This window comes from Carassius gibelio, chromosome A22, assembly GCF_023724105.1.
Source record: "Carassius gibelio isolate Cgi1373 ecotype wild population from Czech Republic chromosome A22, carGib1.2-hapl.c, whole genome shotgun sequence".
NCBI classification, from domain to species: domain Eukaryota; kingdom Metazoa; phylum Chordata; class Actinopteri; order Cypriniformes; family Cyprinidae; genus Carassius; species Carassius gibelio.
In genome coordinates, this window is record NC_068392.1 from 7,825,980 (window position 1) to 7,842,037 (window position 16,058).

Genomic DNA, 16,058 nt, shown 5'->3' on the forward strand with positions numbered 1-16,058 from the left:
TCTGATGCATCTAACATCAGTGACTCTGCATCGTGTTCGCTGTCATCAGAGAGTAAGCATCTCAGACATCCCGTGTGAATAATGCAAACAAGCTTTGTATGACTAATGCAACACTGCAAGTCATCCGCTACGTCAACCAAGAAACATGTTTATTCACTTGTTTTCAACGTTTTGTTTTAGAACCGTTTTTTTGATTCAAGAGTTTTAGAAATATACTTTAAAGGTTTGTTGACACAACACTTCGGTTTCAATCCATCTAAAAACATTTGGTTTTTATTTAGCATTAAAACAGTTGTGTCATGCGATGGAACAAGGGAAATGAATTACGTACAGCTGTTGGTGTCGTTGGAAACGGCAACGATTCCCATCGGTTGATGAGGGATGTCCGCACGGAGGACTTTCAAATTGGCTCCGGTGAACTTATCAGAGCGGATCACGGCCCGCCGTGTCCAGTCGGACCAGAAGATGAAGTCTCTGTAAATTGCCAAGCCAAAGAACGTTCCGGGTCCTGATTTCACAATGACCTACAAATTTAGGAAGAAGAAATATCCTGGTAATAAAAAAAATCTTCTTTTTTTTTTTTAACAAGCACTCTATTAAATATTTCAGGTTATAGACTAACAGTCAACGTTTTGGTGAATGTATATTTCTCCTTACCTTAAAAAAAAAGTATTAAAACTATCTGTATATCCATCTAGTGTACAAACAAGCAAAAAGGGCAAAAAACTTTGATTTTAAAAATGTATATACAATTTTTTGAAAAAAAAATTATAGTAGTAAATAAAACAAGAAATTAAAATATTTTGATTTTTTTTCTTCTGCTTTGCATAAAATCAGATGAAAAAAAGCAAAAAGCAAAAAAAAAAAAAAAAAAAAAAAAAAAACGGATTTCTCCAATTTATTTTTAAAATATTTAGAAACAAAAAGAGCATTTAGATTAAGAAAATTTATATAGAAATTCAAGGTTCTTCCAGTTTGGTTGAAATTGATTCTACTTTAACACACAAACTTAAAAATCAATGATAATGTTTTTGTTGTATGATATGAAAAAAAAAAAAAAAAAAAAAAAATTTGCAGGAAAAAAACAACAACACACACACACAAAAAAACATCACGTTGCCCTTATAAAGTCAAGTCGACATGGATGGATGGATGGATGGATACATATAAATAATAAATGAATAAAATAAAAAACAAAATAAAGAGAAAATAAACACACATTTAAAAAAAATTAAGAGAAAGAAACCAATAATACAATGTCCACTAAAAATCCACTGCAAATTCTTAATAACAGTTGCTATGATGACTGCATGTTGTTGATGTAATCCCGTTAACGCCAAAAAAAAAAGGCTGCACACATTTTTTTCCAACTTTAAGAGCTTTTCATGTGTTTTGCCACACAAGCCACACACATCTGCTCTGAAGTGCAGCACTAACCGCTCTTCAGTAACACAGATGTCACTGAAGGGCCGTCCGTTTGAACGGGAGTCTTTCTTTAAGAATAGGCGTCTCGATAGGCGCATGGAGAGTGAGACTCCTGCTTTAATCCGCAATGACAACATGTCAAACACGTGTTCTCACCCTCACACAGTCGAGACATCTTTATTCCCAAGTGCTCCATCGCCGCCGCATGTGTGTGGGGGATCAGGATGAAAGATGCGGCAGACACATCTGCATATCAGAGCTGTCGTCTCGACAGGTGAAAACCTCTTTGTGCTCTCTTAAGATTGTACGTTTTTAGCATTGAATTACGAACCTGTGGACAAGAACATGACATTCCTGCTCCAAGCTCAGGCTTACGTTTCAAGTAGCTTCTAAACAGGGATTATCTCAGACTTTGCTCTCCAATAATGTGATGGATTGTTACTCAAACATATCCTAACCTAAAACAGGTTCTATTTTATTTAAAGCTATTTTTCTTTATTTCTTTTTATTATTTTTTAAAAGACACCTTACCAAGCTCCGCCCCTTTTTACTCACAGAACCATAGAACTGAACTGGAGATCAAAGGGAAACCCATGATTTTCAGTCGAATGTGTTCATAAATAGGTCAGAATTGTTTGAAAGTTATTTTTGAGCACTAGAATTAATTGCGACATTGACACTGTTGTCCGTTCAAGGAAATGTTGTAAAATGATTAAAAACTTGTCAAACAGCGCCCGATTATCGAACTAAGTTATCTTTTGTGCTAATACTGTCAAAACACACAAGGTTTACATGTAGACTCAAATTGGTTAGGTCTAAAATGAAAGTAAACAGTTGAGAGAAAAACGTATTTGTGCCTGTACATTAGATGCGTGCAGGTCTTAAAGGGACAGTAGGCCTATTAAACATGCAGCCTACTGTCATTGCTGTCAAGGGATAGATCACCCTAAAATGTAATTTCTGTCATTATTTACTCACTGTCAAGTTGTCCCAAACCTGTCTTAATTTCTTTCTTGTGCTGAACACAATAGATTATGTTTTAAAGAATGTGGGTTACCAAACAGTTGCTGGTCCACACTGAATTTGATCGTAGCAAAAATCCTATGGAAGTCACTGTGGACCAGCAACTGTTTGGTTTTCCACATTCCTCAAAACAGTATTTATGTTCAGAAGAAGAAAGAAACTCATTCAGGTTTAAAACTACTTTTGGGTGAGTAAATGGCGGTATAAAAATAAAACAATATGACAGAATTGACAGACAGCTGGCAGAATTTTTATTTTTGGGTGAACTATTTAACGTTAATAAAACAACAGAACACAAAGAGAAAAATCACTCACCGCTTTTGACTGAAGAAATTTAATACAGTCGCTTTAGGAATCAGTTCATATGGTATTTTATTTTTATATTTGTTCATTTTAATTTCTGGAGTGCTCCTGCTAAATACACCTATTATACCTGAAAATAAAGCACTGTTTGTTTTATTTGTATGCATAGTTGTAATGTGTATCTTTTGTCATTCTTTTATCTTTGTTATTAAAAATAAGAACAAAGATTTTTATCTTCGCCCTCTTTAGCAAAAATATATATATTGTTTTTATTTTGTTACCTTGAAAGGCTTTGTCTTTATAATAGGGATATTAGTTTGGCTGTAATGCTCAGGCAACTTGCAAAATAGTAAAACCAACATGACAAAGAATTGTGATAAAATCATGCTATTTCATTAAAAAAAAATAATTGATGTTGTTAAGAAAGTTTCATCTAATTTGCATGGTTCATTCCAAACTCCTGGAAGTTTGCATGTGTGGCTCTGTGTGTTTTTCTCTAGAGGAAGTTTGAAAAGGCTGGGGTTTGAATCTGCCAGCAGGAAATTAGATGGCACTGCTTCCTCCAGCACGCTCTGACAGGATCCCGCCTCGCTAGCCTTTCTATCTGTCTGACACGCAACAAAACAAATGTTCCTTTTGTTGGCCCAGATCAATTTTCACCTTCTAATAGCCTAGCGACCAAATAGTTTCATTAGCCAGCAAGAACCCATTTAGCGCGCCGCGGCATTGTTGGTGGTTGTCAAACGATAAATTGTGGCAAACCCTCTGCAGTTCCTGGCCCTTGGTGAAAGCAAACATTAAAATCGGTTTACTTTGGCACTAAATAACCACCTAGTTTTACGTATGTCAATGAATTCAAACAGAACAGTTCCTCGAGTAGAGTTAAAAATGTTTGTTTCGCTAAATTAAACTTTTAAACAGACAGCCCTGCTTAATACTAAACATGAAATAAACAGGAACTTAAATACAGCCGGACTAATTGTGTACATTTTTATCGCAAAAAGTGGATCATACATGTATCATCAGTCGATTTACATTTTTGTGGTTTATTTTTATAATTTACATTAAACTTAACTAGCTTACTTTTTATTAAATTAACTTGTCAAACTGCTTATTATATATATATATATATATATATATATATATATATATATATATATATATATATATATATATATATATATATATATATATATATGACATAAATTAGTTATTTTTCAAACATGTATGCTAATTTGTTTAAATTATTTTTTAGTGCATTATTAACTGATTACCTGAAATACTCAAAAGACATGGTTAACCAGGAACCAAGATCAATGAGAAAGCTGTTTTGTTGTTGTTTAACAGCGTTAGGATCCTTTTATTTGGTCCTCCTGGCAAGAGCACATTTTTGGTTTCAATTGACAATGTACTGAACCCTAGCGACCTGTATTCAGTGGATGGGATCGAAATCTCTTTATATCCTCCTACAATGTTTCACCTCAGCAAAACAGAAAAGCTTCACAAAGGCTGAAAGACGTTTGCAGTGCTTTTAAGACACAGCGTTGCTTCAGCTAAAGCACTTCCATGCATTTTTTAAAAGTTACACTCAAAGTGGCTCCATACTCACGTATCTGTGTGAGCCATCGTAATCACACCTCTCGATGTGGCCAAGACTGCCGTCGGAAAAATACAGCTTTTCAGCTTTGTGGTCAATGGTGAGTCCATTAGGGGTGATGACATCCATGCTAACAATAATGCGGATGTTCCGGCCAGTTAAAGTTGACCTCATGATGCTCGGCTTCTGCTCGTTCCAGTTAGTCCAGAACATCAAGCTGGGGGAATGCAAACAGACTGTTAGCTTTCACATCAAATGTTTTTTTTAGAATAAAATTATGGTTCTTAAGAACTTGGGACATTTTAATCACCCTTAAAACTGTTATTACATTACACAAAATCCAACTTAACTCATGCTAGCACTTCTAGCATATATATATATATATATATATATATATATATATATATATATATATATATATATATATATATTAGGGGTGTAACGATACGCGTATTCGTATTGAACCGTTCGGTACGACGCTTTCGGTTCGGTACGCGGTACGCATTATGTATACCGAACGGTTCGTTGGAGTAATTAATTATATTTGGAAAAAAAAAAAAAAAAAAGAGAGAGATAGAAATATAATGATATGCGTTCAACAAGGTAGCCCAATAACCCAAACAACGTAACAGGCAACGCCCCTGACACTCCCGAAGAAGGAAAAAACACCATCTTATATGTTTATGTTAGGCTACTCAGCAGGCGCTCGCTCACTCAGTACGCGCTGAAGGCTCGTTGCAAAATAGCCAATGCGTTTAACAGACTAGAAATGAGAAGATCCCCCAATAACCAACAGGTCTGGTGTTTGGGTGCACTTTGGATTCCCTTTAAGCTATAATGGTGATGGCAAGAGAGTGGTGGATAAAAAAACAACGGTATGTCGTTCTCCTCCTTTCCAAAGCGCTCGGGCAGAAGCGCTCATGAGGCGTCTGTCTTTGCTAAGCAACAATGACGTGCTCTCTCCATGAGACGCGGAAATTTCAGCGAAGGATAAATGGATTTGCAGCTCTAAAAATCGCTTGCAGTAGCTCTGCTACTAAATTTATTTCAAAATTGCAATCCATATACAACTACGATCAGCTGTTCCTTCATCTTGGCTGAGCTCTCAACGTTGTTACGGGAAAGGATGAAGCTGATTGGTTGGTTCTTGTCACATGACCCGCGGTGCGCTTGCGGCATTCTGAAAAGTTGAGATGTTTTTACATTTTGCTGTATCTAAAACGTATCGAACCGAACCGAACCGAACCGTGACATCAGTGTATCGTATCGAACCGAACCGTGAATTTTGTGAACCGTTACACCCCTAATATATATATATATATATATATATATATATACACACACACACACACACACACACACACACATACACATATACATATATATAATATTTATTTATTTTGCTTTTTTTATCTGTTACATTTCAGACATACTGTAAATGTTATTTTATTGCCATGTAAATCATTCTTAAAAATATATATTTTTTTTTAACTCGGTGTAGACCCTTGGTGCTGCATGCAATATGCTAATAGCCTCATTAAAAATGTATTAATCTGCAATTAATATTAAAAAGACTACAGCCTCATAGCATCAGCCCTTTTTCTTTTAATGTGGCGGAAAAAGACTAGTCGGTCGAAGGACGAAGCATGTCCTTGTGTTTGAGACGAGTGTGCTAGCCTGGCATGTGACGGCACCTTGCAGTGTCAGTCGCTATCGCCAGTGTGTGACTTCTAGCTGTGATCTTTGGCAGCTTTTGGATTGCTGTGACTTCTTGCTGACAGCAGCAGCCACTTATTGCCGTGCTAATGCTCTAACAGGCTAACGTGCGACTGCTACATGCTATATGCTGTCAGGGTATGAAGCGGTGAAATGTTCCTTAAAAAACAAAACAAAGAGCCATATTAATGCTACAGCTAAAACATAGCAAATTGTGATTTAAACTATTGAGCAATATGCCTAAATTTCTGATTTCCTACTTTAAAATGTGAAGAGAATGCCTGTAGAATTGTGATTAGCGCACATATAAACAATCCTGTTTATATTCATACACCTGAAGAACACAAGCTAGTACTAGCATAGCATTGTTTACTTTTAGCAGTTTGGCAAAAGCTAACGTTAACTGTGATTTTGCTTCCATACACAACATTTTCAAGCATCAGGCAATTTGTAAAGATGAAAATCTGACAGACACAGGAAAAGCTGACTGAATATAATTTAGCATTAAATTGGGGGGGAAATGCTAAAGTCGACCGACTAAATGTAGACTGATAAGGCAAAATCAAAATAAACAAAAGTACAATCTCTTTCATAATTTTAAACTGACTGCTTCTCAATTACATTTTTTTATTTTACCCCAGAAAATTTTATCCCTCTAAATGCTAAAGAATGCTAAATGCTAAATAAACAACAATTAGCATAGTAACACATAGTAAAAAGGAGGAAAAAAAACAAGGGAAAAAAACGGTTATAATCTACAAAAAGTAACAAAAATGTATATCTTTTGATGAGTGTGTCAAAAATTGTGTGTTCATCTAGATGCTAGTCAGATTAGCAGATGCTAAATTAAAAATCATTAACAAAACTACGGTTTCACTTGATAAACATGGTTTGTGCTGACCACAAAATATTTGTTTAGAGCTAAGTATTAGCAGTTTAGCAGCTTATAGTAATAGTAATACATTTACTTCAATAAATACATATAACTTCTCTTTTGTATGGCTTGCTACTGTAAAACCTAGTTCAGAAGCACGGCGTTAGATGACACTAAAATCAGTTGATCACAAAAAAAGTCAATGCTGAACAGTTCATGAGAGCAGCAATATGCCAAAGTAGAAAAATAAAAAAATAAGTGCATGTTTTCTAATTAGAAAATGAATGGAACTGCTGACAGAGATCAAGAGACGCAAATGTGTTTGGAGATTAATATCGCAAATCTCTGAAGCACAGGTCACACTGTTTTCAGATTTGAATTTTTATGAAGCTCATAACTCACTGATGTAAAATTAATACTCTGTATGTAGTCTGGCACCTAATTACTCCGGAATAATTAGAGGAACCCTCCCTTAATTGACCTTTTGGAAAGACAGCCCTCAAAAAAAAAGAAAAAAAAATGTATCACCAAGTGTTATTTTGAGGTGAGGTGGAATCCAGAAACTTTTGCCATTTGAGACGGATGGATTTATTTTTACTGCAATGAAAAGTGAATGTTTTTGGACTTACAGTATCACTTCCGATTTTATTTATTTATGTTATAATTGAACAGTGTATACATTTTAGTATAAACAAGTAGTTATGAAAAATACATTAAAGAAAAATATATGAAATAAAAAATATTTTAAACAAATGAATCTATAATGTATAAATATATAATTTATTTGTTTCAGTAACATTTATATAAAACAAAACACTCTCTCTCACACACACACACACACATATACATACATACATACATACATACATACATACATACATACATACATACATACATACATACATACATACATACATACATACATATATATATATATATATATATATATATATATATATATATATATATGAAATGGACAAGGATCACTAAAGCTCTTGACATAAAAAAATACTTTCAAATTGTCAAAGATTAATTTTAATCTCTAGACTTACTTCTGGCATTCGTCCAGAGTGAGGACATGTGGATGGTCCTCCTCAGACAGGGAGACCACAGTGTCTCGGTTGAAGGCGTTTGGTCTGGTCTGGTCAATGCTGTGACGGGTGACGGTGGCTGTGGTGGAGCTCGTCCAGTACAGGACGTCCCATCCTTGGTGGTACGCCAGCCCCTCCACAGAACCAACATCTACAGAAGGAAACACGATGACATTGCTGTGACCTGCTACACACACTTAAAACTCACTACACTTTAAAGCCTGAAATGATGCACAAATACTTTTATCTATTCATTTCAAACCTTCTATCAATCATATAAGACATAAAAAGCACTGAAGCTCACAAATGAAAGCAGTTGATCTGATAGCCATAAAACCAGATGGGAGGCAAACACCTTCACAGGTTCTTTCAGAAGTGATTCAAAGAGAAGAAAAAAGCAGACAGATGGTCGATGTGAAACAGCGAGGTGTCAGAAAAGGTCAAGATGTGTTGTGGAAATCTACGTCAATACTAAAACAACACACACACACACACACACACACAAAAAACCTTTTGTGCTCTTAAAAACATTTGTAAGTAATTTACTTTAAAACACTGCACTTTATGAAGAACTCACACACAAAATTAACAAATATATACATTCATATTTTCTAATTTTACATATGATATTACAAAAGTGGCATGTTGGAATAACAAAATAAAAACAGAATGAAAAATAGAATATTTGGAATAATTGTATGTATACAATTAATTTCTTATAACTTCAGCCTGTGTAATAACACAATACTGCAGTAGCTGAATTTACAGTCATCTCATGTATTGACTATGCAACCATATCATGTATGACCCAACGCAAAGTACAGTGCATTTTTATAACCTGCTTGGGCCTTTTTGTGAAAAATTAAATTGTGCACTGATCAAACGATTATTCAGTCTTTTTGATGTTGCAATTAGTGGTATTTTTCAATTATCGGCATCGCTCAATACGTTTTTCTGCTTGGCCGACGTGTTCGAGATTGAGCGCACAGAGGTCACATTCTCCCTCTTGTTCGATGTCGTCGTTAAAAGTTGTGTCTAATACAGATAGAAGTCTGGCTAATAATCAAACACAACAGTGAAACAAAGGAATTAATGTATACAATAAATAATTTTATATTATTAGTAATAGAAAGGCAAACATTATAACACTTTCTCGTTTGCTTTGTGCAAATACACATTTATATCATTTTAACAAATCTTTGAATGGCGAATGAACATTTAATTTCACAAACTATATCGGCTTTATATTGGTTATTGCTCCCCCTGCTTTCCAAGATATCTGCATTGGCATCGGCTGTCAAAAAAAAAAAAAAAAAAAAAAAAAAAAACGTATCAGTCAACCACTAGTTGCAATTACATAACCAAAAAAAGGACACATGAGCTCTACTGAATTATGTGCAGTTAACATAAGGCGTTAACAAGAGAAAAGCAGGACGTCAATTGTGCTGAAGAAGGACAATACGGCCTTTCAGAACCAGCAGAGTAATTAATTTATACCATTTGCCATTGACTGTAGAAAAAATTATAATAATAAAAATAACTTAAAAAAAAATCACTAGTCAGTATCGCAAAGGAGATACAATGAACAGCAAACTGACACTTAAATAATCCTTCTCTTTTGAGAAAAAATAACAAGTAAAACAAAAACTGTAGTCTCACATGAGATCTCAACAAAGTTTGTTACAAAGTGTTTGCAGATTTGCTAATGTCTGCAATCCATCATGTGTAGCAAACACATCAAGTCAACATAATTTGCCTTTGCAGCCCATTTAACATTAACGGGATATTAAACGGGCAGTGTTTGATATTATCCAGAACTGACAGGAATAGTAAAAATTGGGCATTTACAAAAACAACAAATACTATTAACAAAACAAAATACTAACAAAAGTGTATGTTAATATTGATATGCAAAATAGATTTTATTATATCGTCAGTTTGTTTGTTTTCACAGTTTTAGTAATTTTTAAAGTCAATGAGCTTGCAGCTCAACATTTGCAACATGCTTCAGAAACCCTCCACCTTCCCCAGCTCCACACATATAGATCTGTTTCATCTACAGAGGTGGGTAGTAACGAGTTACATTTACTTCGTTACATTTACTTGAGTAATTTTTCGGGGTAACGAATACTTTTCGGAGTATATTTAAAGATGGGTACTTTATACTCTTACTTGAGTACATTTTTTGGGAAAAATCTGTACTTTTACTTCGTTACTGTGGGCGACGCCCCTCTCGTTACTTTATCTTAATGCAATAAATGCTTCAGTCTATTCCAAACGCGCCGTCTACTTTTTTCTGGACAATGAGCGATGCACATTCGCGAATGATTCATTCTTTTGAGTCAACTCTGTTCAAAGGCTTGATCAAACCAATTGGCAAACGAGTGAATTGGTTCATGAATCAGTTTGATTGAGTCGTTCAGTTCCATGCTGCACGCGCTGAGCTCTGAAGCGGTTCACTCAGAGTTGTAACGTTTAAGAATATTAGCAGCGTTGAAAACAGGGCTATGGAACTGCACTGAATTGAAAGCTAATCTGCAAAGGCTATTCTTTGCTTGCGATGGAGATCCTTATTAGATGAACGCGTGTGCTGTCTACTGTTTAACAGGTAACAACTTGGGCTACATTTGATTACAGTACACGATACCTGTGACATTAGTTTGTTGTACGTGTGTGGCTTATAACAGGTTGAATGCAGCTTCCAAAAGACAAAGAATAGCCGATTAAGATTTTATTAATTTTAATACAATCACACCAGTGCGAGTACGTTCAGCAAGTTATATCATCAGCTGCTAAATTTAGATCTGTGATCGCTTGCTGGCGCTGAGCCAGAGACAGACGCGTTTTTACAGCGCTGCCCATTAACCAATCACACACGGTTCTGTTGAGCTTTTGAATGCAATGGCCAATCAGAGGTGTTCCGATGAGTCATCGCTGAAATGCCGGTGCTTCCTTCACTCGCTCACTTACTGAATACCTCTTTCTGCCGAATTCTCTCGTCAGAAACAACAAAGTGCAGATGTGTGTACGAATCTATAATTAAGATATTGATTTCACAGTATTAACAGTTTCAGTGATTTTAATGGTAGTTTCTGAGAGTGAATGAAATCTAGACTGTCAGTGAACATTATGTTTAATAATGTAAATGTTATTTGCTCTCTTTCTAAACAATGAAAGATTAGTAGCAATATTTATATCACATTAACTTTCAATGTTAAATTCACATTTAAAATAAAGTCAGTCGTATTAAAAATATGTTATGGCATAACACCTATATTTGTTACTTAAATAAACAGACAGGGTTTTATAATAAATTACATAAATTGGATTAAAGGCTGATGAAATATATACATTTATACACACACATACATTACATACATTTTTTGTCTATATATCTATATAAAAAAAGGCTCCGTATATATGACCCAAAGTAACTAGTAACTAACTACTTAAATAGATTTTTTATCCGATACTCTTTTACTCTTACTCAAGTAACTATTCAAGACTAGTACTTTTACTTTTACTTGAGTAAATATTTCTAGAATTACTTTTACTTTTACTTGAGTAAAGTTTTTGGGTACTCTACCCACCTCTGTTCATCTATGTTATATGTGTAGCGGCAGTATTTCCTACATGCTCAAGGCAGCATGTCTGTGGATGTATTAGCAGTAGCGAATCCCTGTACTTGCTCTGCCACCACAGCAGCGTAGCAGAACTCCCCCCAAGACTAAACACATTAACATGCATTTTACCATACTTGTACTTTTACTTTCAATACTTAAGTATGTTTAAAATTTAACAAAAACTTTTCATATTGAAGTACAATAAGTATCCCATACTTTCACTAATAATAATTAATAGGGCTGTGCAAAAAATCAAACACAAAAATCGCTTTCAAAATCAACAAAGAATCGCCACCGATTTTAAAATCGACTTTGTGGATCGAAGCTACCCCAATTCAAATAACGTGATATTTAGCCCCTAATATGCGAACTTTACCAAGGCAACCATGCCATAAAACTTACATTTTAATCCTGGAAAGCAATTTTTCATCGGGGAAACTCCTGGAAAAGCGATTGGGCTAGTTTTGGACTAGTTTTGAGAAGCAACTGGGCAGGATTTGTTGTGAAAACCTGGCAACCCTGATCTGAACGCACGTGCTGGAGATACACTTCTAATTACAGGAGTTTCTTTACTAATAATTAACTAATAATTTACTAATAATTAAAGTAATATTCTAAATGGTGACTTCAACTTCTACCAGTCATTTTCTGGCTCGATATCTGTACTTTTACTTGAGAATGACTTTCAGGTACTTTATACACCACTGCCCACATATCATGCATCCACAGAAAAATCTTACACGATAAAACCAGGAACAGGTGCTAAGAAAGCAAACTTGACTTTAAACAGCAATAAACTGGTATTTGTTTATCAGAGGTCAACAGGAAAATGACTGGTTTTCGGAATGAAGGTGATGTGACATTTCCATTTCAGGCTCCGACTAGAGTTACGCAAGACAGCCGAGGCCTGCATGTTGCCATGGAAACACCTCCTATACTATATTATGTGTGTGTCAAGTGATCCCATCCCATCTGCGATCCATCACCATCCTCTGGCTAACAAAGACAGATTTCCCCTAGCAGAGATGCAGCATTGGCAGCACTGTGTCTCGCTCTTTCTCTAAAGGCCTGAAGGCTGATCATGTGCTGTCGAACCCCTCTGGCATAGTTCACTGTCTGACGTCTTCCCTCTGCATGTCTCTCTCTCCAAGCCAATACTCCCAAACCACAATCGATTTTCCTCACACATGGATAAAAAGCCTTCAGGGCTTGAGGTCTGGTGCACTTATGGAGCCTCAACTAAGTAAAACCTTTAATTCTTTCTAATATTCTCTTCCTGATTACCGTTGAATTACAATGGCCTATCTCTTCATTCACAAACCGGATATGTCTCTCTTAAATGAATAATTTTACTTTGGTGTTGTTCTGTTTTTTTTTTCTACACTGATTAGCCTTTCTGTAACGAAATGGGTCTGAATGATTCATTTATGAATCGGACTGATCTAGTTCTCAAGTTGAATGTACTGACTCAATCTGAATGTAGAAGTGTATAGCTCATTCAAATATTTAGATGTTTTTTAGGGGTGCTCGGATCACGATCGGCCGATCGTTATGCGCATCTCGTCAGTAAAGCCGGTTCTCTAATCAGCGGTAAATTCCATCAGGTGCGTGATTTCACACAGAGCAGCTGTTACTACAAAGAGCCGTTGTTAACTGAGAAGATGCGCAAATAAACGCTGAAAATGAAGTGGATTTGTGCATCTTCTCTGTTAACAACGGCTCTTTGTAGTAACAGCTGCTCTATGTGAAATCACGCACCTGAGGGAATTTACCGCTGATTAGAGAACCGGCTTTACTGACGAGATGCGGATTAATGATCGGAGCAGCCCTAATGTTTTTCCTATATTTTGACAATATTCGATTTACAGTACATCTTGATATTTTGACTCAAGACTGCTTCAATAAAATTAACTTCGCTTATACTTATTCAGGATCATATTAATTCATTAAAAGGATCTGACTTAGAATGATTCGTTCATAATTATGGCAACCAAATTTTATGAATAATGGCTTAAATTTCAAGCTTTTACTCAAAAGTACCATGGCTTTTACTTTAGTATATGTATCGCAAATGGGATTCCCAATATAAGATAAGTCCCAATGGGAAGGAAGAATATCAACAAAAATAACAAAATAAATAGAATTTTTTTTTTTTTTTTACTTGGACACTCAGTTCCTATTCATTGGTATTGCATGGAAATGAGTAACTACATCATTCTTTAAAATGTAGTTTGTGTTGCACAGAAGAACGCAAGTCCAACAGGTTTTGAAACAACATAATGAGTCTGACTAAAGCCCCTTTCACACTGCACGTCGGTCCAGCAATATTTCCAGAACATTGCCGGGTCGCCTTCTGTGTGAAAGCAACCACGTCCCGGGATTGATTACCGAATTGAACCTGGGTCGGCGACCTAGTAACATTGCGGGGTTCGACCCGGGACGAGCGCTGTGTGAACAAAAGCCAGATCTAATTCCGTGTCGAAGTGATGGCGCGCGTTATCGCACAAATCTTTTACCGGCTGTTTTGAAGGAAGATCAACGTTCGCAACGAAAACATATGTGCAAACTGTAATGAAGCAGAGATCAGTTAGTTCCTCACTTTCCGCGCTGACGCCGAGATCGTTTGCTTGCTTCAGTGAAAGTATAATGTGCCAAGCGTTGTCGACTCGTACATTACACGTCACGCGCTGATGTCACGTGTCGTTACGGGATTTTCAAGGGTTGTGTGTGAAAGCACGCACATATACCGGGTCATCACTGACAGTGTGAAAGTGCAAAATCTAGTGACCCGGGAACAATTGCAGGAACACTTTACCCCTGTATTTGCCAGAATGGCAGTGGGAAAGGGGTTTAAAAGATGACGTATTTTTTCATTTTTAGGTAAAGTACACCTTTAAAAAGCCATCAACAGCTTGCAAGAACAAGCTGCAATTTAAATGTAAAATAACCCAGAGGCTCTGTTGCAAGCACAGGAAGAGGCAGGCTGGGTGCGCCTATTGACAGATTTGACAGTAGTATTCAAGAAGAGCGAAAATGATTAGGTGTGATTCCTCTGTATGTGAAAGTTCACTCTGACTGAACAGGCTGAGCTGTTGTCAAAAAAAAAAAAAAAAAAGACTTGGATATTTGTAAACAGTGTTATGAAAACAAAGTCTTGAATCACCAGCATTGATGAAAACTATAGAGGTCTGAGTAAAAGTCATCGACCTGGACAACTGGCTGGTCTTGAACTGGCTTTGATTTAAGCTGCAATGTCAGATATGAGCCTTCCTGTGAACAAAAGCTGGTCTTTTGAGATGTTGGAGCAACACAGTTAAAGTTGTCAGATGAAATGTACAAAAACACCGTCAGATTTCAGTCATCTCATGAAATTGAAGAAAATTCTTGGCAAATTCCCATTCTTACCAGGTTTTATGAGATTCATCGTTCCTTACCGCTCTGACGAGTCAGTTCCCTTTAAACTCAATATTTAAAAACTAATATAGTCACAAATCAGCTAATATAAAAAAGTCACTTAAACTAAAGAGCTAGCAGTCATTCCCTCACCTCTATCAGGCCTCAAACAAGAGTATGTACAGACAAGCTGCTTATCAGCTGAACGCCAGCACACATGCTTGCAATATATCAGCATAAATTCATATCACAGGATAAAACTTAGCATCTAGGGTCAGGTGTAACAATCGGAGCACCTGCGACAGCCTCATTTGACAAATATCACAATTCCTTTCAGGCAAGCTATCCTTCAGCATGGCAGCTGCGAACTCACAGCTCTGCAGGTTAATGGCAAACTGATTCAATGAGATGTTTGTTAATGTTGACAAGGTTAGAGTCTGTTACAGTACATCACAAAGTATGAATTTCAATGCCGGCTACTGGGATGCTGCTTTATCAGAGTAATTGGCTGTACCCTGAGTGGATAATTTATTTACATTTTACCACCATTAATTGGCCATGATGCTGCTACAAATAAAGCAAATAAATGTGTTAATGAAAGCACAATGGACAGACAACATCAGGCTGGACGTTCCAATAGAAGTGTTCTGGAAAATGGTCAATAAGTTTTGACAACTCTATACAACCAATTTCCAATTCATTCAAATGTTTCTCACACATGTGATGTAAACTATAAACACTAAAGATTAGGGCTGCGCGATTTGTCGTTTAAGCATCGATATTGCGATGTACAAAACTACGATTGTCACATCGCAGGATGTGCGATGTAGGCTGTCGTAGTCGATCCGTTATTTATTAACTGTACGGGCCAGCTGCTGCACATAATGAATGTGATTCGCGGATTAATTGCACAGCTTAACCATTATAGAGTGAAAGTTTATCATGGACAGGACTGAAAGACACATGCAAGTTTAACAGGGCAGAGAGAGAGAGAGAGAGAGAGAGAGAGCGAG

At 36.2% G+C, this 16,058-nt stretch overlaps 1 protein-coding gene across 1 annotated transcript in view; it reads right to left on the minus strand.

Annotated features, from left to right (window-relative positions):
• The window catches only part of LOC127943256 (low-density lipoprotein receptor-related protein 1B), a 208,603-nt gene that overhangs the window by 74,898 nt on the left and 117,647 nt on the right, over positions 1 to 16,058 (minus strand). Inside the window, exons 42-44 of the mRNA XM_052539581.1 lie at positions 7,991 to 8,180; positions 4,361 to 4,565; positions 332 to 524 (exon numbers count right to left, since the gene is read on the minus strand). Of these exons, the coding sequence (XP_052395541.1) occupies positions 332 to 524; positions 4,361 to 4,565; positions 7,991 to 8,180 (588 nt within the window). The remainder of the gene's footprint in view (positions 1 to 331; positions 525 to 4,360; positions 4,566 to 7,990; positions 8,181 to 16,058) is intronic.